The 22754-nt window shown below is 54.3% G+C and overlaps 1 protein-coding gene across 2 annotated transcripts; it reads right to left on the reverse strand.

Moving 5' to 3' along the window:
- Positions 1-2162: 2162 nt before the first annotated feature.
- On the reverse strand, positions 2163-18758 carry SH2B1 (SH2B adaptor protein 1). 2 transcript variants are annotated; one of them, XM_030548152.1, is made up of 11 exons: positions 18613-18745; positions 17408-17671; positions 12693-13657; positions 10016-10117; positions 9420-9511; positions 9056-9162; positions 5901-6107; positions 4991-5208; positions 4713-4884; positions 3643-3739; positions 2163-3282 (listed from the first exon to the last, which is right to left on the reverse strand). In XM_030548152.1, the coding sequence occupies exons 2-11, from the start codon at positions 17472-17474 to the stop codon at positions 3264-3266; spliced, it is 2046 nt and encodes a 681-aa protein (XP_030404012.1). In that variant the 5' UTR covers positions 17475-17671; positions 18613-18745; the 3' UTR covers positions 2163-3263. The 2 variants fall into 2 exon arrangements, with proteins under 2 accessions (XP_030404012.1, XP_030404013.1); XM_030548153.1 differs by lacking the exon at positions 17408-17671 and having other exon boundaries at positions 18613-18758.
- Positions 18759-22754: the final 3996 nt, after the last annotated feature.

Here is a 22754-nt window from a genome sequence, read left to right on the forward strand (position 1 = left end):
CCTATGGGACACACACCAGCCCCTGCCCAATTCCAGCTGCCATCGCTTCCCTGCATCACTGCTTTCCCCTCAGCCCCACACATCCCAACTCACCACAGCTCCCTGCACCCAGAGAACAAGGGCAGCTGCTGTCTCACCTGGGCATAGAAGCCCAGTGAGGCTGCCACACACTCTGCTTATGCCCCTCAACTCCCCTACTAGCCCAGTCCTGGACTCTTGCCCCACTCCCCTGACAAGCTGGTGCCCCTCACTCCCGACTCGCAGCCTCCGCTAGCCCAGCTCTTGGCTTCCCAGCTCTACCAGTGCCCCTCACTCCTGACCCACAGCCCCCTGCTGGTCCAGCCCTGGGCTCCCCCCCAGCTCTGCCGGTCCAGCCCTGGGCTCCCCAGCCCTGCCGGTGCCCCTCACTCCTGATTGCAGCCCCTGCTAGCCCAGCCCTGGGCTCCTCAGCCCTGCCGGTGCCCCTCACTCCTGACTTGCAGCCCCTGCTAGCCCAGCCCTGGGCTCCTCAGCCCTGCCGGTGCCCCCCACTCCCGACTTGCAGCCCCTGCTAGCCCAGCCCTGCTGCTGCCCCTCACTCCCGACTTGCAGCCCCTGCTAGCCCAGCCCTGCCCATGCCCCTCATTCCCGACCCGCAGCCCCTGCCAGCCCAGCCCTGCCCCCCTCCAAGCTCTGCCAGTGCCCGTCACTCCCGACCTGCAGCCCCTGCCAGACCAGCCCTGCCCCCCCCCAGCTCTGTTGGTCCCCTTCACTCCCGACCCACAGCCCCTGCTAGCCCAGCCCTGTCCCCCAGCTCTGCCGGTGCCCCTCACTCCCGACTTGCAGTCCCTGCTAACCCAGTCCGCGCCCCTCAGTCCCAACCCGCAGCGTCAGCCCAGCCCTGCCCCCCCCAGCTCTGCTGGTCCCCCTCATTCCCGACCCGCAGCCCCTGCTAGCCCAGCCCTACGCCCCCATCTCTGCTCGTCCCCCTCACTCCCGCCCACAGCCCCTGCCGGCCCTGCCCTGCCCCCCCCCCAGCTCTGCCGGTGCCCCTCACTCCCGACCTGCAGACCCTGCTAGCCCGCCCTGGGTTCCCCCACCCCGTGCCCCTCCTGCCCACCACTTCTGATCTCCCATCTGCAGCGATTCTGGTTTATTCACTCTCAGCTCCGTGTCCCCGGGGAGGGAGAGTTTTGGGGGGCAGCTCCCAGGGGCTCCGCAGGAAACCACAGGACCAGCAGCTCCCCCTGCTGTCTCGATCCACTCCCAGCAGCCACCTCCCAGGACAGCCTGGTCCTCCCTGGTCCCGGCTGCGGGGACCCAGGTCAGGGCACAGAGGGGCTGCAGCTGGGAGCCAGCAGAGGCCTGCCCCCGTGTGAGCTGCACAGCCCAGGGGTGCGGAGGGGGGGTATCCTTCACCCCACCATGCCATTACTCAACCCGAGCAGCACCAGGGGGCAGGCCCCACTGCTCCAGTCTGGGGCAGGCAGCAACCCATGCCGTGCCCCCAGGGGTCCCAGCTGTGGGGCCAGGGGTCAGTGCCACACGTATGCACTGACCGTGCAGCACCCACTGCAGGCACCCCCACAGCCAGGCTGCGGTGCCGAGCGAGACGGACGAGGCCAGGTGCTGGGCCAGGGTGGAGGGGACTGCACGCCCTCAGCAGCACCACGGGCTCTGGAGGCCATGGGGGGCAGCTGAGTTTACCCTCCCCACTTGCCTGTGCTGCCACCATCCCCACCGTGGCCCCTGCACCCTAGGAGCTGGGGCTTGGCCAGTGTCTATCCTGTACCCTCACAGTCAGCGTGCTGGGAACTCTGGCCTGGGGGAAGAGGTCTTAGTTCCCTCTCTTCCCAGCACTGGCCCAGCTCCCTGCGGCCTCTGCCCTGGGAGGCACAGTGGAGTATTTATCCTCCAGGGGCCCGCTCCCACAGTGGCTGCAGGGGGTGTCCCTTTAGCCCCCCCCCCATGCCCATGACTCCCCCAGCAGTGGGGGACCTTTACTCCTCCATAGTCACCCCACTCCTTTGCAAGCACCGTCCCCAGGCCCTTGGGGGGGGAGGGGAAGGGAGGGAAGGTGTCTCACACGCCCCTGGTGCTGGGGTGGCTGTTTGTGGGGGAGAGGCCAGTGCAGGGTGTGCGACTTTCCAGCCCCCAGGGCACAGAAGAGACAGAGCCACTGCTGCTGCAGTCGAGCTTTTCTTTCCCGCTTTTTCTTTAAAAGGTGAACGAGGTTTGTACAAACGCCAGAAAAATTAACAAAACAAACGAACGGACCCCGGCCAACTAAACAGCAGACAGGGCAGAGTCAGGGCTGGGGTGGGGTTGGGTCGGGTCTGAGGCTGGGTCAGGGGGAAGAAAGTCTAACTACTCCACAGTAGAAAAATAATTTTGAAAGGGGGCAAGTAGGGTGCGCCATGGGGGGCGGTGGGCATTGCTGTGCAGGGTGAGATGGGGCGGGGAGGAGAGAACAGATGGGGGCAGCGCACAGGTTGGGGGACATACGAGGGGACAGACATATATAGTATCTTCTCTTTAATTTACTGGGGGGTCTGTAAGGTGCGGCCAGTCGAACGCAGGGTGTCAGGGCCTGGCCTGTAGCCCTAGGCTGGCTCCGGGCAGTATATAAATATGTTGCTTTGGGGTGGGAGAAGAACAGGGCCAGAAGGGGGCTGAACGCCCTGGGGTCAGAAGTCACACTGGGGGGTGCATGAGGATACATTCAGATACTCTATACATTCAGTGACAGCCTGCGGAGCCATGGGGGGAGGAACAGGCCTTTACTCCCCGCAGCGCTCTAGAGGCCCTGCCCTGTAGTGTTTCGGTGCCCAGCCCCTCTGCCAATGGGGGGGCGACGTACCTTCCTGCCCCAATGGGCTCTGTACCGCTGAAGGGAGAGGCTCAATGATCACATGTAAGGTGGGAGGTTGGGAAGCTGGATTCAAGGAGGCTGGCCCCTCTCTCACAGGGCCCGGGGCTAGGGCTCCCTTGTCACAGGGCCCCAGGGTGCTCAGTGGGGCTGTCCCACCCCCAACGTGGCTCAGACGAAGGAGTATTGATTGTTGACGGCCCGGGCATGCCCCGTGTCTCCCTCTGGCTCCTCAACCTGGAGCTGCAGGAGCCTTCCTGTGGCCCCATCCTCTGGGTCCCCTGTGGTGCCCCCTTCCTCCTCCTCCTCCAGCAGGGAGGGGTTGCTGGGGGCTGGGGCTTTGGGGTTGAGCCAAGGGGGCTGCAGGGCCCCCCCCTCCGGAGCTGTGTGCCAGGATGGGGGTGGGTGGGGCAGGCTATGGGAGGTGCTCGGCTCTGTGGAGACAGACACAGACAGACAGACGGGGTCAGGTGTTAGCTGATGCATTTGACACAAACCCCAGCCCCCACCCCCTGATCAATAACAGGGTGACAGCTCCCCACCCCCCGACATCAGGGACAGGGTCACACAGGAGGCCGTGAGGGCCAGCCTCACAGACCTGAGACCCCTCTCCCCCAGCAGCTGCTGCCCCCCAACATCTAACAGCCCCCTGCCCGCAGGAGCTCTGGGGAACGGGGGTGAGCAGCAAAAGCTCACAGACACGCCCCCCTCAATGGATGGCATGATGGGCCATGGCGCACACAACAGACACTCAGTCCCTCGGGGCCACGCCCCCCGGCATGGCTCACACTTACAAACAGTCATTCGCGCCGATGGAGACGAGGCCGGGCGAGTCAGGGCTGCGCTGGGTCGGCTCACAGGCGGCGGCTCGGCTGCCCGCCCTGTCCCTGCCTGCAGGGGTAGGGGGCACGAGGGGGGGGAAGACAGAGACGCCTGTCAGATACAGGGACAGACAGATGGAAGTGGGGGGGGACAAACGGCCGCCTGGCCTGGGGAGACAGTCAAAGCACGGACGGATGGACAGACACAGGACAGGACAACTGCCAAATAGGGCTTGGATGACCTCCTCTCCTAACACATCTGCCCGCTGCCTGCCCCCCACCCCCAACAGACCCATGCCCACCTTCTCTTTGCACCTCCTTCCCTCCCCCCCCCGGGACCATACACTCACTGCGCCCACCTCCTTCCCCCCTGAGCCATATGCATGCCACACCCACCTCCGTCCCCTACCCCTAGGTGGACCCATTCACTCCCACCTCATGCCCAAGCCAGACGCGTGAGCCCACCTCCCTCTGCCCCCCCCCAGACATGTGAACCCACCTCCCAGAGCCTGACACTGGCGATGCCCGTCTCCCTCAGCTGAGCCAGAGGCACGCCACACGCCCCCTCCCCGCTGAGTCAGACACACGCCCGCCTCCCTCCACACATTCGCCCAGCCCCAGATAGACACAAGCCCTCCCTCCCAACCACACGCATGCTTCCTCTCCCAGGCAGCAAGACAAACACGTTTTCCTCCAGCTAGATGGGGAACCACCAGCCTGGGGCTTGGGAATGCCCCTCCCCTGACAGACACTCTCCAGCCAGCCGGCTGGGAACCCCCATGGCACGGAGACCCAGCCACGCAGACAGACAGACAGAGAGGGAACAGACAACCCCATGGCTCCCCACCCCCCAAATCCCACAGGGGAGCAGGCAGACAGGGAGCCTCCAGCCACGCCTCCTCCAGCCAGTTATGAATGAGCTGTGAGCCGCCGATGGAACTGCAGCTGATGTGCCCTCCCGGGCGCCCGGCACACCCAACCCACAGTGCCCTGGGTCTACCACCCCCCACCCCCGGTGCAGCAAGGGCCCCCCATGCTCTCACCATGCAGTCGCTGCGAGGCCACCACGTAGCTAACCAGGGTGACGTCGCTGGAGCCGCCTGACTCCAGTGGGATGGGGTGCACTCGGAAGTGCTCCAGCATGTCGAAGATGGTCTGGAACCAGAGATGCTGCACACGGCACTGCCCGTCCTCATTCAGCGACAGCCGCAGGTGCTGGTGGGGGGAAGGGGAGAAGCGGGTCAGACCATGGCCACAGGCTCTGCGGTCCCAGGACTCCTAGCCCTTTTCTGGGGATGGGTCCACAGGCTCGGGCCCTCACCTTGGCCTTGCCCTGGAAATTGAAGGTCAGCACGTACTCCCCACGGCGGGTCTCGCTCTGTCGCACCAGGAAGACACCATGGCTGCTGGGGCCGCCAGCCAGGACCAGCTGGGCGGCCTTCAGCCGGGACAAGGTGCCGTGGAACCAGGGGTACTCGGAGAGGGGATGCTCTGGGTCACCCCCGCCAGGGTCTGGCTCCCCCTGGAACAGGAACGAGCCTGACACGGGAAAGGGGAGTGAAACAGCACATGGGGGGCATGCCTCCAGCACGCCCCCACCCCCGACCTGCTCCCCGCTCAGCCCCTGACCCCGGCACATCCCCGTGACCTGCTCCCCCCTCGGCCCTTGTCCCCGGCATGTCCCCTTGACCTGCTCTCCCCTCAGCCCCCGTCTCTTCTCCCTGACCTGCTCCCCCCTCAGCCCCTGCCCCGGCACATCCCCCCGACCTGCTCTCCACTCACCCCCCGTCCCTTCTCCCCGACCTGCTCCCCCCTCAGCCCTTGTCCCCAGCATATCCCCTTGACCTGCTCCCTACTTGGCACTTGTCCCTTCTTCCCAACCTCCTCCTCTCAGCCCCATCCCTGGCACATCCCCCCGACCTGCTCTCCTCTCAGCCCCCGTCCCGTTCCCCCAGACCCATTCCCCCCTCCCCCGACCACACATCCCCAGCATGCCCCTCTTGCAGACCTGGTTTCCCTAGTCCCCCAAGCACCCCCCTCACCAGAGACCTTCCCCTCCTCCCCTTCCCAATGACACCTTTGCTTCCCACAAAATCTCTTTTCCACTCTGGGTCCTGCTCCTGATACACACCTCCTGGAAACATCCCCATCTCTGGCTACATGGTCCCCTTGAACTCCCCGTTACTCATTACTCCTCCCCCAACCCCCGCATGGACTCCTCTGCTCCATACCTGTAGTGTCCGGAGTGTCGGGGAAGGGCGTGTGCAGCAGGCCAGGGGGGTAGGGACCCTGCAGCCGCTCAGCTGCCTCATCGATGGGGATTCGGGGGGGCAGCTCAGGAGGTAGCAGCTCCATGGAGTTGAAGTGGGAAGCAGCAATGGAGATGGAGCTGGGGGACATGGAAGCTGAGGGGCGCTCAGACAGACCTCCATATGCACCTGGGGGGACAGATGCAGATGAAGTTACCAATCCTCAGAGCTGGGGGCGCTGGGACAGACCCCGTTCAGGGATGGCTCATGCTGAGGCCATCCCATGCTGTGTGGCTCATGCTCCCTTCTCAGCAGGTCCAGCAGGTCTAGTTTTCTCTGGAAGCACCCAATTCCTGAATGCAGTGTGATCCAGTGGCAGGCAGTTTCACTGGCCCAGGGCAGCACATTCTCTGGATCCACTACTCCCCATGTACCCATCTCAGATCCCTCTTCTCTCCAACTGTTATTGTCTATCGTGTCTACTCTCTATAGTCACTGCCACCCCTGCAGACCCTATCCCTGAATAAGACACCCTCAGCCAATGGCTGCTTCGAGATCCCCTGGGCCCAGGGAGGTAACTCCTCTTGCACTGCCCCCCAGCCACAGGGAAGCCCATGCCAGCTTTGGCTGTGGTGGGGTCACTGCACCCTGCAAAACATCTGTAAACAAAAGAAGCAGTGGATGGAAGAAGAGTCAGGAGCCAACTGTGAAAAGGAGGAACCAGGCTCAGGGGAGAAGGGAGCTGGGTATGGAGAGACAGGCTAGGTATCTAGTGTGGCAGGTGTAGGGGAGAAGACAGCTGAAGGAGCTGGTCTAGAGGAAGAGGTGGGGGGACCAGCTATGGGGTGCTGGTACCTGGAAGGGAAGCAGGGTTGGGGGGCCAGCTATGGGGCGCTGGTACCTGGGGGAGGGGAAGCGGGGTTTGGGGACCAGCTATGTAGTTAGGGTGCTGGTATGGCAGGTTGTCACAAAGTGACAATTTTTTGTAACATTTTTATACAGGCTGGTGTGTGTGTGCCAGAGTTTCCCTACTGTGCTGCATTGTTGCTCAGAGGGAAGAACAGGTGTGTGCGCTCTTGCCAGGCTAGGACACAGGTGTGGGTGTTGCCTAGTTGTCTGGACCCTTGGTCCCATATCAGTGGAGCTCTTCAGAAGATAATGACAAATCCAATACCTAGCAACCAACGACCCAGAGACATATCAACTTCCCTGCTGTGACACCCTGCACCCCACGGTCACCACTTTTATATGGCTACGATATATTTGGCACAAATGTACCTTGTGAGATATCATTTGAAAACTCATACTCTGCCGAACATCACTGCCCCATTGAAACGTGTGTAACAATACTTCATATCAAATGATGATGTTTTACTGTATGATTGTTAGTGAAATAGGTTGCGATTCTGCATAACACCATAAGCCAATTCCTCAGAGACAAAGGCACACCAGCTAGGGGCTAAAAGATCACTGCCTGCTTAATCAGAGATTCACCAGCAAGCGACTTGTAAACAGGAAATTTACAGTTCATCTGAGCTGACATGGAACCGCTGGCCCCTATGACCCAGCAAGGCTTGTCCAGCACAGAAGGGTTGGGGTATCAAAGAGGGGAAACACCTCTAGCCACCTCTTCTCTCCTCTCCTCCTTACAGCTCTCTCCTCATAACATCAGTGAAGACCTGTGGGGTATTGAACTAAGGGGAATGGTCCCAGGCTGAAAGGGGAGCGAGCCTACGAACTGAGAATTGCCTGCAGCCTCTGGTGTGGAGAGAATGATGTTTGCTTCAAATCTTATTGAGCTTGGTAAAGTTTAGGAATTAGCCAGTGGTTTTATCTTTTTTTCTTTTGTAACCAATTCTGACTTTGACGCCTCTTCCCTCATCATCACTTACCTGGGCCTTTCTCCAGTTAATAAACGTGGTTTATTGTTTTCTCTAAACCAGCTGTTCAATTGAAGTGTTTAAGAAACCTCTACTTGAGACAACAAAGGCTGGTGCATAAATGTTACCCTTTGTTGGGACGTTCAACCATCTATGAGCCTGTATTGTCCAGCAGGCTACTGAGCAGTGTAAGACCCACATTATGGGGGGGCCAGAGCTGAGACAGGGGATATGTGGTTGCCACCCTCTATCGACTCATGGCTGACTAGGAAAGCATTCATGTAAACATTTAGAAGTGGCCTTCATGCTAGTGGCTGCACGTGAGCAGCCTAGTGTGACAGTACAGCAGTGTCCAAGACACTTCAGGCTGGAGAGCTAAGGAGACATGGCAGTCCAGTCCAGGGAATGCCACACCCTCCGCCTAGCAGGGGGCTGAGCTGCATCTCCCCAGCTTGGGAACAAAGGACTAGGGGGGAGGGGGAAGGCAGGGTAAGTACCCTGACTGCCTCCAGCAGACCACACCCTGGAAGCCTGACAAAGAAGATCAGACAGACAACGAGAGCGCCTGACCCAAGGGGCTCCCCATAGCCTGGTGGGGCTTTGGGCTCAGCAAAATGGACTAGGCTGTAACCTGCAGCACTCTGCGCTACCCTAAGGGCTCCCTGTGCCGTGGCCAGCTGACTAACACACCCCACTGCATGCCACCGCTGTGGGACTGTCCCTGCCACACTGGGCGAGGGGCACCGTCCTGGCAGCGTGGGCACGTGTCTGACAGGGTCTGGCTCAGCAGGACTTGCTGGGCAGAGCTCACGGGGGAAACTGGAGGCTGCAGTCCAGAGCTCCAGTCTAAGCAGGCAGTGAAGCCACATGGCTTGTCCAGGAAGAAGAGAGACCCCAGGAGGTCTGGCTCACTGAAGAGGTCCTCCGAGAGACTGTTCCAAAGCTGGGGCCATAGTACCGATCCTGTGGACCTGTGACAGCGCCAGAGAGGGCTGGGAGCATGCCATCCACTTATGGTACGGGAGGAGGCAGGGCTTGGGAGGGTACAGAGGAGACAAGCGTTGTGGGGCTGGCTACAGGCCCCTGGTAAAGGGGGATGCAGGGCAGAGGGGCCAGCTACAGGGTGTTGGTTCATGGGGAGAAGATGCAGGGCGGGGGAGGGTACAGGATAGAGGTTGAAGATTTGGTTATGGGGGAAGATGGCTTATGGGGTGGTTCGGGGGGCTGGCAGGACCGGTGGTCTCTGCTGACACTCACCCTGGGAGAGCTGCTCATTGCTCTCGCTGGGCACCAGGGGCAGCTCACGGCTTGGCATGCTCTCCGAGTGGTTGAGGCAGGGCAGGTCCATGCTGTCCACGTTCTCCCTGCAGGGACACCGGCATGATTCACAGGTAAAGGACACCCCCACCCCCCGGGATGCTGTCTGGCTCCCTGTCCTAGGAACTGGGATCTGGACCCTGCACTGAGCACAGGCCCAGGGCAGGAAGCCAGGGCAACTCAGGGGGTGGAGGAGCTGGTGGCACAGGGGGGTCCCAGAGCAAGGCGAAGGGGACCTGGAGCCCTGTTGCCATGATGGGGAGACGTCAGAGCTGCGGTTGGGGCCAGACGCTGGCTCACTCACCCCGGGCTCATGCAGTCCTGGATGTCGGCCAGCCACGACCTCATCTGCAGCGAATCGACCGTCTCCAGGATGTACTCCAGAGAGTTCTCCATCTGCCAGGTACATCGGGTCAGCACCAGTGCCCCGGGATCCCCCTTCCCAATCCCTCATGGTGCTCAGCCCTCTAGCATCCCAATCCCCCAGTCCTTTGGCACCCCTTTTCTGCCACTCCAGCCTCAGGTGCTCCTACCCCGCTCCTCCCCTCCCCAACCAGTACGGAAGGACATCTTCCAGAACTCCTTCTGCACACACCTATGGGGCCACCCCCAACCTCCCAGAACCCTCTTACATCCCTCCCCCACAGAACATCTCCACAGCCTGGCCCCACAGCTGGGGCTTCCTGCTCAGACCCTCAGCACTAGGGGATGGTCCCCCCCCCCCGCTCCCCCACGGAGTGGGGGGCATCACAGCCCTCAGATGGCTCCACCTGGTTGATCCCAGCCCTGTGCCTAGCCCACGAGAGCAGCAGCAGTGCAAGGAAGGGGTGTGCGCCGATTCTCTTCTCCCCCACCCATGAGCAATTCCCCCCACAGCCCCTCCCAGTCCCCCACACCCACCTTTAAGACAAAGGTGTTTTCCTTGTCAGGCATCTCCAGCGGCGTAGTGGTGCGCACATCAGTCACTGCCGAGCAGAGGATGCTGACCCGGGCCTTGGTGGACTGAGAGCAGGTGAGAGACAGCAAGGTGAGATGGGACCCACAATCAACCCAGCCCTGGGCCAGGCCATTCATCCCCCTCCCCACACAGGACTGCATCAGGCCGAGTGCGATGGGACGGGGTCATTATTGACCTATAACACTGAGGGTGCAGCCCAGGGAAGGGACTTTGTCAAGATTGCACAGCCAGATCAGGAACTCAGGAGTCCAACCTGACTCTTCTATCCCCGCGGTTCTCAAACAGGTGTATGTGTACCTCTGGGGATAGGCAGAGGTCTTCCAGGGGGTACCTCAACTCATCTAGTCACTTGCCTAGTTTTACAACAGGCTACGTAAAAAGCACTAGAGAAGTCAGTACAAACTAGGGCTGTCAATGAATTGCAGTTAATTCAAGCGATTAACTCAAAACATTTAAAAAATCAGTTGTGATTCATCACAGTTTTAATTGCACTTTTAAAGAATAAGAGAATACCAATTTACATTTATTATAAATATTTTTGGATGTTTTCTATCTTTTCAAATAAATTGATTTCAACTACAACACAGAACACAAAGCATACACTGCTCACTTTATATATTTTATTACAAATATCTGCACTGTAAAAAAACAGTAAATAGTATTTTTAATTCATCTCATACAAGTACTGTAGTGTAATCTCTTTATCATTAAAGTGCAACTGATAAATGTAGATTGTTACATAACTGCACTCAAAAACAAAACAATGTAAAACTTTACAGCCTACAAGTCCACTCAGTCCTACTTCTTGTTCAGCCAATCGCTAAGGCAAACAAGTTGGTTTACATTTACAGGAGATGTTGCCCGCTTAGTTAGATCACCAGACAGTGAGAACAGGCGTTCAGATGGCACTTTTGTAGCTGGCATTGCAAAGTATTTACGTACCAGATATGCTAAACATTCATATGCCCCTTCATGTTTTGGCCACCATACCAGAAGACATGCTTCCATGCTGACAATGCTCGTTCAAAAAATAACGCATTAATTAAATTTGTGACTGAACTCCTTGGGGGAGAATTGTATGTCTCTTGCTCTGTGGTTTTACCTGTGTTATGCCATATATTTAATGTTATCGCAGTCTCGGATGATGACCCAGCACGTTGTTTGTTTTAAGAACACTTTCACTGCAGATTTGACAAAATGCAAAGAAGGTACCAATGTGAGATTTCTAAAGACAGCTGCAGCACTTGACCCAAGGTTTAAGAGCCTGAAGTGCCTTCCAAAATCTGAGAGGGACGAGGTGTGGAACATGCTTTCAGAAGTCTTAAAAGAGCAAAACTCTGATTTGGAAACTACAGAACCTGAACCACTCCGCAAAAAATCATCCTTCTGTTGGTGGCATTTGACTCAGATGATGAAAATAAACGCGTGTTGGTCTGCACTGTTTTGGACTGTTATACCACAAAACCCACCATCAGCACGGAACCATGTTCTCTGGAATGGTGGCCGAACCATGAAGGGACATATAAAGGTTTAGCATACTTAGCACACAAATACCTTGCAACGCCAGCAACAACAGTGCCATGAGAACGCCTGTTTTCACTTTCACATGACATTGTAACTAAGAAGTGGGCAGCAGTATCTTCTGTAAATGTAAACAAACTTGTTTCTCTTAGCGATTGGCTGAACAAGAAGTAGTGAACTTGTAGGCTCTAAAGCTTTACATTGCTTTATTTTTGAGCAGTTATGTAAAAAAAAAAACAAAAAAAAAACTATTCTAGATTCATAAGTTGCCCTTTCACGATAAAGAGATTGCACTTGTATGAGCTGAACTGAAAAATACTTTTATCTTTTTTACAGTGCAAATATTTGTAATAAAAAATTATATAAAGTGAGTATTGTACATTTTGTTTTCTCTGTTGTAATTGAAATCAATATATTTGAAAATGTAGAAAACATCCAAAAATATTTAAATGGTATTCTATGATTGTTTAGCAGTGCAATTAAAATGCCAATTAATCACGATGAATTTTTAATCTCACGATTAATCGCAATTTTTAAAACCATTTGACAGCCCTAGTACAAACTAAAATTTCATACAGCCAATGATGTGTTTATACAGCTCTGTGACTACACATTGAAATGTAAGTACAATATTTATATTCCAACTGATTTATTTTATAATTATATGGTAAAAATGAGAAAATCGGCCATTGTTCATAACTGATGTGCTAGGACACTCTTGTATTTTTAGGTCTGATTTTAGAGCATGGTACTTTTTAAGACAGATAAAACTTGGGGGACACAAGACAAATCAGACTCCTGAAAGGAGTACAGTAGTCTAGAAAGGTTAAGATCCACTGCTGTACCCTGCTAAACCCCCATTCTCCTCCCAAAGCCAGGAAAGGTACCCAGAAGCCCCGTCTCCAGAACACCTTTCATTTCACCTCGCCTACCACAACATGCACAGCTCTAGCAATGCTCCTCAATCCTGAACTATAGCTCTCTGCCACCCAACTTGAGGCTCCCCCCGGCCAATCCCTACTAGCAGCCCCCCACAAGGAATCTCATCAGGTGGGTGGTTGCCCCCCAGGATGGGGCACAACTCCCACTGCCCCTCACCTTGGGGGGGATGTAGAACTCCAGCAGGTAGCCCTCGCCCTCTCCCTTGCCTGCCTTCCGCAGCAGCAGCCGGCATTTCTGCCATCGGGCCCGGCTGCCACCCCCCCCTCCGCTGTCATCAGCCACGATGTAATTGAGCAGCCCCTCCCGGCGCACACTGGACAGTTCCACTTTGGGGGCAGGCGCCTTGCTGAGCCGCAGCCTCTCAAACTTGTGTGTCCAGCGCTCGGTGGGCAGGGAGTCCGCGGCCCCGCTCCCCGAGGAGTTGGAATTGGTGTTGGCCCCGCCAGCCTCCTCCTCGGTGGGGGACTCGGCTGAGCTCTTCCACTGCAGGATACCTCGCATGCTGCCCCGCACACTGCGGCTGACATTGCGCAGAGAGAAGCGCTTCTTGAGCTTAGGTTTCGTGCTGGCAGTCGCGGCAGAGGCTGAAACATCCTCAGAGCTACGAGACTGGCTGCTGGACAACCCTGAGGCCAGGCCGGGCTGCGGCTCCACTGGAGAGGCCACCGAGGAGTCACTGCAGGTCTCGGAGAGGTCACGGGTGGAGGAGGAGGAGGCGCCCCCAGGGCAATGATGGGTACCAGTGAAGGGAGCGATATCGCAGCGGGGAGGTGAGTCGCCAGAACAGGCCCGGCTCACCTCGGCCTCGAAGTGCTCTACGAAGTGCTCTGCGAAGCGGCGGGAGAAGGCAGCTTCCGCCCCTGGTGCTGCAAACTGGGGGTTCTCGCTCAGGAAGGCGCGGAAACGCCGTGCGAAGTCCAGGGCGGCTGCCCGAGCATGGGCCTCGCAGAAATCCCGCCAACCAGGTGAGGGCAGCGGTGCCGCTGCCTCCACCACCCCCGGTGGCTCCACGCTGCCGTTCATGCTGCTGCCGCTGTCCAGGAGACAGGGGCCCCGGGAGGGGCTGGGCGCCAGGATCCTGACCACCAGGAGGCTGCTGCTGCTGCTACTGTCGTGCTCACCTGGGACAGTGGGGGAAACAGAGAGTGAGTAGACAAGCAGGGAATGCAGCACTGTGGGGTAAGCCCAGAGGGGGACTTTGGGGGTGTGCCAGGAAGCGATGGGTAAAGGGAGCACAGCTCGAGAGAGAGAAAAGAAATAGCCCCAGGACACACCACATGGCCGGGAAGCTGAGCAAAGGTAACAGAAGATCCTGTGGAGGGTGGAACTCTAGGGGGGGGGAAGAGGGCACAGCGCAGAGACCTCGGGGGGAGATAGGAAGGGGCTGAGGAGAGCCCCTAGAGATACCCTGAGTATGTGGGAGGGCACTGCACCCAGGCCACTGCCCCAAGGGGGCATGAACCCCAGGAGGGGAAGATGGGCTGGAGGATTCCCCTGTGAAGAAGGTACAATGAAAGGAGAAGCCATGGGCAAGGAGGTGCCTAAGGGAGTAGCTAGGGAGATGCCCAGGTGGCAAGAGGGAGAAGGTGGCTCCAAGGTGTAACACTGGGAGGCACAGCACCATGGGAAGGAAAAGGGCGGGGGAGGGCACCCTGTCTCCCTGTTTCCCCTTGCGCCCAGGCTTAGCCTCCCTTTCAGCGCCCCTCAGTTGCCCCAAACCTTCTTCCTTCAAGCTCCTGCCTCAGCCAGGCCCCCACCCCCAGTGCCTCTCAGCCCCCCCCAAACCTCCTTTCTCTAGGCTCCTGCCCCAGCCAAGCCCCTAGCTCCAGTGTGTTCCCTGGAAATTGAAATTAAGTGGGGGTGTTCAAATTTACAGCGGAGTGAGGGCTGACAACAGGTTAGACTGTGTGGGTGAAGGTGGGCTGTATGGCACCATAATAAAAACTGAAAAATGTTTCACAACCATTTTATTAGATTTACCTCATGTTTTAAAATCATCATACAAAGTTGGCTTTCAAGCCTACTATGAAGCACAACAACTACATCCTTCCTGGTTTCTTCTTGTAATTTTGCACAACTCTGTTAATGAACTTCTCAAATGCCCTGTTTTCGTTTTTTGGTGGCTTCTCGTGTCCAGTACTTCCAGTCCTTCAAGTATGCTCATGATCATGCAGAACGCAACTTCTTTCACAACACAAAATTCTATTCAGCGAGGAAGAACAACACTCAACTGTAGCTGTAGAGACTGGGAGTAGCAAGAGATGAATTCTTATTTCTTTCAACCCAGGAAACACAGCACAAAGATTGGGTCGAACCACTAGTGATGAAAAAGAAAAAGTTGAAGTCAAATCTTTGTTCGTTCATCGTATGATATTCCACTCTATGTTCAAATTCTCCGCTCTGTCCTGATCACTTGGCAACCCCATTTCTGGTAGTGTCTCACTTCACTCAGTGGTCGGCATTTTATAAAACAGGCATCTGTAAAAGCTACATGGAGGTTGAGTAGAATCCAGAAGTCGCTTTTGTAGATTTGTAAGAATCAAGTCTGTGTACTTTTTCAGCTGTCTTAACAAACACTTCTTGTCTTCTTCACTTAAGGATTCAATACAAGTGCCTTCATTAGTCAACTTTTGGACTGAAGTCTTCACTTCTTCGAGTACATTTTCAACAGCTCTCTCTTTGACTGATCCAAGTGTAGCATCTATTGCTGGACAGAGATCTACCACTGTTGTAGCAGATGCCTGGATGACCCAAGTGGTTTCAACAGTAGACTTAAAAGAGAGAGAAGGGTGATAGTCTTCTGTAAACTTAGTAGCCTCACTATTTAGATCTGTCCTATCTTGGTAGATACTTTCCAAAGCCAGTAATAACAGTTGCAGTAATTTTAAGACAACAGCCAAAGATCGCTCATGAGAAAGCCAGCAGGTTTTCCCAGGTTGGACTAATTTGAACCTCAGTCACATTGTATCTTAAATTTTTTCCAAGACATTCAGTCCTTCTGGACACTTGCTGGAAAAAAAAAAAAAAAAAGTATAATGAAGACATTAAGTTGATGGCTTTTTAAATATCTTTTGAAGATTCGGCAGCTCATACTAGTGCTAGTTGGAGAAGATGGTCTATGCAGCGTGCATAGGAGAGATTAGGGTTACACTTTTCTCTGAGAAAAGCTTATACTCCATTATGTCTTCCAGAGAAGTTTGCAGCTCCATCAAATGCACAAGCAGCCATCTCTTTGGGGTTCAATTTATAAGCAATTAACTCTTCTAAGACGTGGGTTGTCAGAGATGCAGCTGATGTATCTTCTATAACCCGAACATCTAGAAATGCAGCTGTTGGCCTGCTACTGACATGAAAATAATCACAATGACTTAACACTTGATGCCCATATGCATCGATTCATTCATCAGCCATGTATGCACATTTTCTGAATGCAGTGAGAGTTCTTCACTTTTTCAACTGCTGAACCTTTCACTGCTGCACCACATGCTTCTAACCAGCCAGTTGAGTTTCTTGCAGAAAGACAGCAAACATTGCTGGTCTTGTTCAGAACCAGAGTCCAACTTCAGGATTAACAACGGAAAATGAACTTAACATTGGACTCCTGCTTGCAGGGTGTGTATGATTGTTGCAACAGTTACATTTGTTCTCAAACCTGTGCTTTGTCTCCAGAATTCTTAATAGCCTCATTAAGTTCTTCTACAATTGGCTGTGACAGTGACCGGCTTACAAGGCTTTCTGCATGTCGATGCAGTCCAGAGGCCTGGTGTTTTGCAGCCTTTTCATGTAGGTTGTCAGCATTGGCTTTGCTGATCAGTTTGGCAAACCAAGATCCTCCACTTTTAATATATCAATTCACGGTATGCCCACATCTTGAATACTGCATGCAGTTCTGGTCACCCCATGTCAAAAAAGATATATTGGAACTGGAGAAGGTACAGAGAAGAACTGAAATGATTAGGGGTATGGAACAGATTCCATATGAGGAGAGATTAATAAGACTGGGACTTTTCAGCTTGGAAAAGAGATGACTAAGTGTGGCTATGATAAAGGTCTATAAAATCTTGACTGGTGTGAAGAAAGTGAACAAGGAAGTGTTATTTAGTCCTTTAAATAACACAAGACCTAGGGGTCACCCAATTACATTAATAGGCAGCAGGTTTAAAACAAACAAACACAAGGAAGTATTTCCTCACACAATGCACAGTTAACCTTTCAAACTCTTTGCCAGAGGATGCTGTGAAGGCCAAAACTATAAGGGGGTTCAAAAAAGAACTAGATAAGTTCCTGGAGGACAAGTCCATCAATGGCTATTAGCCAGGATGGGCGGGAATGCAACACCATTCTCTGAGTGTCCCTAGTCTATGCGCACCAGAAGCTGGGAGTGGATGATGGGATGGATCACTGGATGATTACTTGTTCAGTTCATTCTCTCTGGGGCACCTGGCATCGGTCACTGTCAGATGACAGGATACTGGGCTAGAAGGACAATCGGTCTGACCGTTCTTATGTAAAAATGAATTATAACATAACAATACAAATGTTTAGTATTAAAATTCCCCAATATAGTGATCTCTCGAGATAGCAATAATGTGAGACAATTACCTTGGCAAATAATGCATTTTAAAAATCTTGGCCTACTAGGAAATGTATATTTATATTTGTTTCCCAGTCACAAATCTAGCATTTGGGAGCAAAGTCACTAAAATGTAGCCCAACAAACAAATGTTCCTTTAATGTACCTCTCCCTTCTCCCTCCACCGCATCCCACTCATAGTAGTAGTCCTTGGTCAGTGAAGACATAGAGTTCAGAGGTGCTTTCATGTGAGTTCACCTCCTTCCCTGGAAGGGGGAGGTTGGGGGGGAGAAGGCACCTTGCTCTTTCTTCCAGCCGCTCGCCACTTGCTTCGGCTGCTCGCTCTGGACGCTGTTGTTTGTCATGCCAACATTCACTCCACTGCCAATGGCCCAGCGCCATCACCTTCTGCTGCCACCTGCCACTGCGACCTCTGCAAGTTGGTCTCTTGAGGTTCCACCAGCTCTCAGTGGGGAACCTCACTGCTAGTGCAGCCTGGGCAGGGTCCGCCCCAGAAACGCTGTCCTGCAGCAAGTCTACGCCCTTAGATTATCAGTGATCACTTAAAAAAAAAAAAAAAGACTCTATGGAGCCTAATCAGCTCTATCCTTAAATCAAGGAGAGGGGCAGATCAAATGGCGCCTGTGACTCTTAGGCAGAGTTGACACCACCAAGCAAAACACCTGCCCCCAACCCTTCCTCTCCACTGGGATCTGGCTTCCAAACCCGCTGCTTACCGAGTGCAGTTCAGCTGACGGTGAGCAGTGCTTAATTTGTAATGAAAGAGGTGCTAGGGTTCAACAATTAAGTGCCAGTGTTCCAGCAAGTTTTTTACATTAATCATTGATGTGGCAAGCCCAGAGGTCCTGGGGTTATGAACTGCCAAGACTAGAGGTGCCAGGGCTCAGCCCTGGCACAAAATAAAACCCTGAGGATAACCTCCGCAATCAGGACAAGCTAAGCACAATTCTGCTGCCCTTTACTCCTACAATAACAGCGTGTGGCTGTCAGGCTGTAGCTGGTGTCAGACTGTAACCCTGCACGTGAGTCTCAGCCTGTAGCTGGTGTCAGGCTGTCACTGCTGTCACCCTGTGCAGAGGTGTCAGGCTGTCACTCTGCACGTGAGTCTCAGCCTGTAGCTAGTGTCAGGCTGTCACTGCTGTCACCCTGTGCAGAGGTGTCAGGCTGTCACTCTGCACGTGAGTCTCAGCCTGTAGCTGGTGTCAGGCTGTCACTGCTGTCACCCTGTGCAGAGGTGTCAGGCTGTCACTCTGCACGTGAGTCTCAGCCTGCAGCTGGTGTCAGGCTATCGCTGCTGTCACCCTGCAAGCGGCTGTTCCCATTTCAACCCAAAGCTCCAGCCAGTGACGGAACTGGCCGCGCGGCGAGGAAGCAGCTGAGCACGGGGGGGCGGGGGGGAGGCGAATCCCTGCCCAGCTCCAGCCGCACCAGGCCGGGCGGAGGCCGGGGGCGGGGCCCAATGGGAGCCGGACTGAGTCTCACCATCCCGCCCGGCGGCTGCGGCTGCGGCTGCGGCTCCTCCCGGTTCTCGGCAGCGGCAGCTTCCGAGTCTGTCTCCGTTACAGCGAAGAAGGGACAGGGCCCTCGTTTCGTCACTTCCGCTTCCGGGTGCTCCGTCCCTACGTCGAACGCCTAGGCTTCCGCTTCCGGGAAGTAACCGGAAACCCCGTCCCACAGGATGCGGGACCAGAGCGGCTGCGCAACAACGGCACCATAGAGAGGAGGCGATTACGGGCTAGAGCGACCCGGCTGCAAGTGTAAAACCATAGACGATAGTTAGGCTGAGGGTGGAGCCACAGCGGGGCCGACTCCGCCTGCCTAGAACGACTCTTGCGGGGCAGTTACCATAGAGAGGAGACTCGTTGGCTAGAGCGACAACTGCGGAAGGCAAATATCATAAAGTGATAGCAGGGCTACGCTAGAGCGCCTCCCATGGACGATCCGTACCATAGAGAGGGGTGGCTGGAGGGACGAGAACGGCCACAACGCCACACTTGTATCATAGATTCAGGGAAGTAGCGCTAGAAGGACTCTGTCGAACAGCAAACACCATAGAGCAAACGGGCTAGAGCGGCTTCTCCTCATAAACCTCAAGTGCAGGCAGATAGCGCGAATGGAACGGTGCCTGCCATAGAGTCCGGCTCCCGCAGGACAGAGCGCCGCGCACTGCTAGAGCGCCCCCTTCAGGAGGCTAGCTCGCCGGGCCATTGGGGGGGGCAGGGAATGGGCCTTGTCCCAGCCCCCCCCTCGGATCTCCCCCCTCCTCATCACTGCCCCAGCCCGTTCCCCAAACCAGCCAGGGGCCGGTGGCACCTTAAAGCCAAACAGATTGGTTTGGGCATCGGCTTTCGTGGGTATCTGAAGATCTGGGTTTTACCCACAAAAGCCGATGCCCCAGTAAATCTGCTCAGCTTTAAGGTGCCACCGGCCCCCTTATTGTTTTGTGGATACAGACTAACACGGCTACCCCCCCCCCGACATTTCAAACCCCAGCCCCATTACAGCTGATAAACTGGCCTGGGGCAGTAGAGCTGAGGCTCCAATCAGATTAATAAGGGCCACAGCAGTTTGCAGCACGGAGCGATGGGCTCAGGCTCTCTGCAGACTCAGGGCAAGGGCGCTGTTAGTCACACTTGTGGCAGCTCCTCCCTCTCCAAGGAATGGACTCAGGCAGCATTGGTTACCCTCAGGTCATTTTTGGAAGATTATAGCTAAAGCCGTGAGGCATAGCCACTTACTCTTTAAATGTAAGCTGAGGGTCAGGAGAATCTGAATACACCTGTGGGCCCCACACAGATGCCTCCTGGGGCCTGCATGTTTGTCACACCTGTTGTCATTTTCAGCTGGGGAGGTGAGCTCAGTTGGCTTGCAGGTCCATGTTTCTAAAGCTTTGGATTGAGTTAGGGTGGCTGTCTTGATTTAGGTGGTGCCGGAAATAGAGTGTCCCTGATTTATGCCTTAATTGTAGCAGAAGCAATCCAGACTTGATTTAAATACTTCAAGGGATGGAGAATCCAGCCCATCCTTAAGTGAGTTGTTCCAATGATTAATTATCATCACCATTAAAAACGTGTGCCTTCCAGTATGAATGTGTCTCACTCCAGCGTCCAGGTGCTAGATTAAAGAGCCTTCTGCTATGAGAAACTGCCTCCCGACGTAGGCCCAACGTGTCAGTAACAGCAGTGTGCAGGTCAGACTAGATGATCACAGTAGCCCTTTCTGACCTTAAAGGCTGACCTCTATGTCACCTCTTAACCTTCTCTTCTATAAGCTAAATAATTTGTGCTTTTTCAGTGTTTCTCTGTGAGGCAGGTTTTCCAGACCATGAGTTGATCTTGTGACTTTTTCTGAACCCTTTCCAATTTATCAACATCCTTTTTGAAGTCTGGACACCTGCACTACACACAGTATTCAGTAATGATCTAACTGATGCTGTAATTCCCCTTCCCTGCTCCTACTTGATACTTCCCTGTTTATATATCCATGATCATGTTTGCCCTGTTGGCCACTGCATCAACTGGAAGATCCTGTTTGGTTCAGTGTACAGTAGGGTGGGCTGGATAAACCCAGAAAACCTCACTGTGACGATCTAGTTTGACCTCCTGTATAACATGGGCCATAGGACTTCTCGAGTTAATTCCTGTTTGAACTGGAATAGATCTTTTAGCAAAACATCCAATCTTGATTTAGAAATCGCTGTCACAGCCCCGGTAAAATTGTTCCCTGGTAAAAACTTGCATCTTATTTCCAATCTGAATTTGTCTAATTTCAGTTTCCAGACACTGCATCATGTTACATCTCTGTCTGCTAGATTGAAGAGCCCTCTACTATTAAATCTCTGTTCCCTATGTAGGTACTTACAGATCGGGGTGGGCAAACTTTTTGGCCAGAGGGGCCACATCAGGGTGGGAAATTGCATGCAGGGCCGGGGTAAGGGGTTGGGATGCAGGAGGGAGTGCGAGGTGTGGGAGGCGGTGTGGTGTGCAGGAAGGAGCTCAGGGCAGGGGGTTGGGGTGCAGGAAGGGTGCGAGGTGCAGCAGGGAGTTCAGGGCAGGGAGTTGGGGTGTGGCAGGGGGCTCGGGGCAGGGGGTTGGGGTGCAGGAAGGAGCTCAGGGCAGGGAGTTGGGGTGCAAGAGGGGTGCGAGGTGCAGCAGGGGGCTCAGGGCAGGGGGTTGAGATGCAGAAGGGGTGTGGGGCGCGGCATGGAGCTCAGGGCAGGGAGTTGGGGTGCAGGGTGCGGTGGGGGCTCAGGGCAGGGGGTTCGGGTGAAGGAGGGGTGTGAGGTGCAGCAGGGGGCTCAGGGCAGGGGGCTGGGATGCAGGAGGGGTGTGGGGTGTGGCAGGGAGCTCAGGGCAGGGAGTTGAGGTGTGGCAGGGAGCTCAGGGCAGGGAGTTGGGGTGCAGGAAGGGGCTCAGGGCAGGGAGTTGGGGTGCGGCAGGCAGTTGGGGTGCAGGAAGGGTGCGAGGTGCAGCAGGGGGCTCAGGGCAGGGGGTTGAGGTGTGGCAGGGAGCTCAGGGCAGGGAGTTGGGGTGCAGGAAGGGGCTCAGGGCAGGGGTTTGGGGTGCGGCAGGCAGTTGGGGTGCAGGAAGGGTTTCAGAATTCCAGAAGATGTTAAACTGTTAGACATTTTTAAATTAGCAGGTCTAGAGGACTTGCAACCAAGAGTTTTAAAAGAGCTATCCAAGGAGCTAGTTGGGCCATTAATATTGATTTTTCAACTAATGATGTGCCAATATTTACAAAAGGTAAATGCCATGACCAAGGTAGTTATAGGCCTATCAGCCTGACAATTGATGCAAGGCAAATAATGGAGCAGCTGATATAGGACTCTATTAATAAAGAATTAAAGGAGGTAACATAATTAATGGCAATAAGCATGGGTTTATGGAAAACAAATCCTATCAAACTAATGAATTGCTTTCTTTCATGAGAGTACAAGTTTCATATAAGTCACTGTTTATTTAATATACTTAAACCTCTGTAAGGTATTTGACTAGGTATTGCAGGACATTTTGATTAAGAAACTAGAACAATACAAAATCAACATGGCACACATTAAATGGCTTAAAAGTTTGCTTACTGATAAGCCTCAAAATATAATTTTACAGGGGGAAGCTGTGTTTCCAGTGGCCCCTGCAGGGATCAGTTCTTGGCCCTGCACTATAACATTTTTATCAATGACCTCAAAGGAGAACATAAAAGCATCACTTATAAATTCTACAGCTGATGAGAACAGGTCACTTGATGCAGAGCTATCTGGATTGCTTGGTCAGCTGAGCGCAAGCAAACAATATGCATTTTAACATGGCCAAATATAAACTCAGACATCTGGGAACAAATAACAGGCTGTGCTTAGAGGATGAGGGACTCTATCTTGAGAAGCAGTGACCCCAAAAAGATTTGGGTGTCATGATGGACAATCATTCAGACATCAACTCCCAGCACAATGCTGTGACTAAAACGGTTAATGTGATCCCTGAATGTATAAATGGGAATATCGAGTCAGAGTAGACTGGTTATATTACCTTTGTATTTGACACTGATGCAACTGCTGCTGGAATCTTGTGTCCAGTTCTGGTGCCAACAATTGAGAAAGGATGTTGATAAATTAGCAAAGGTTCAGA

Source organism: Gopherus evgoodei, unplaced genomic scaffold (assembly GCF_007399415.2).
Source record: "Gopherus evgoodei ecotype Sinaloan lineage unplaced genomic scaffold, rGopEvg1_v1.p scaffold_87_arrow_ctg1, whole genome shotgun sequence".
In the NCBI taxonomy this organism is placed as follows: domain Eukaryota; kingdom Metazoa; phylum Chordata; order Testudines; family Testudinidae; genus Gopherus; species Gopherus evgoodei.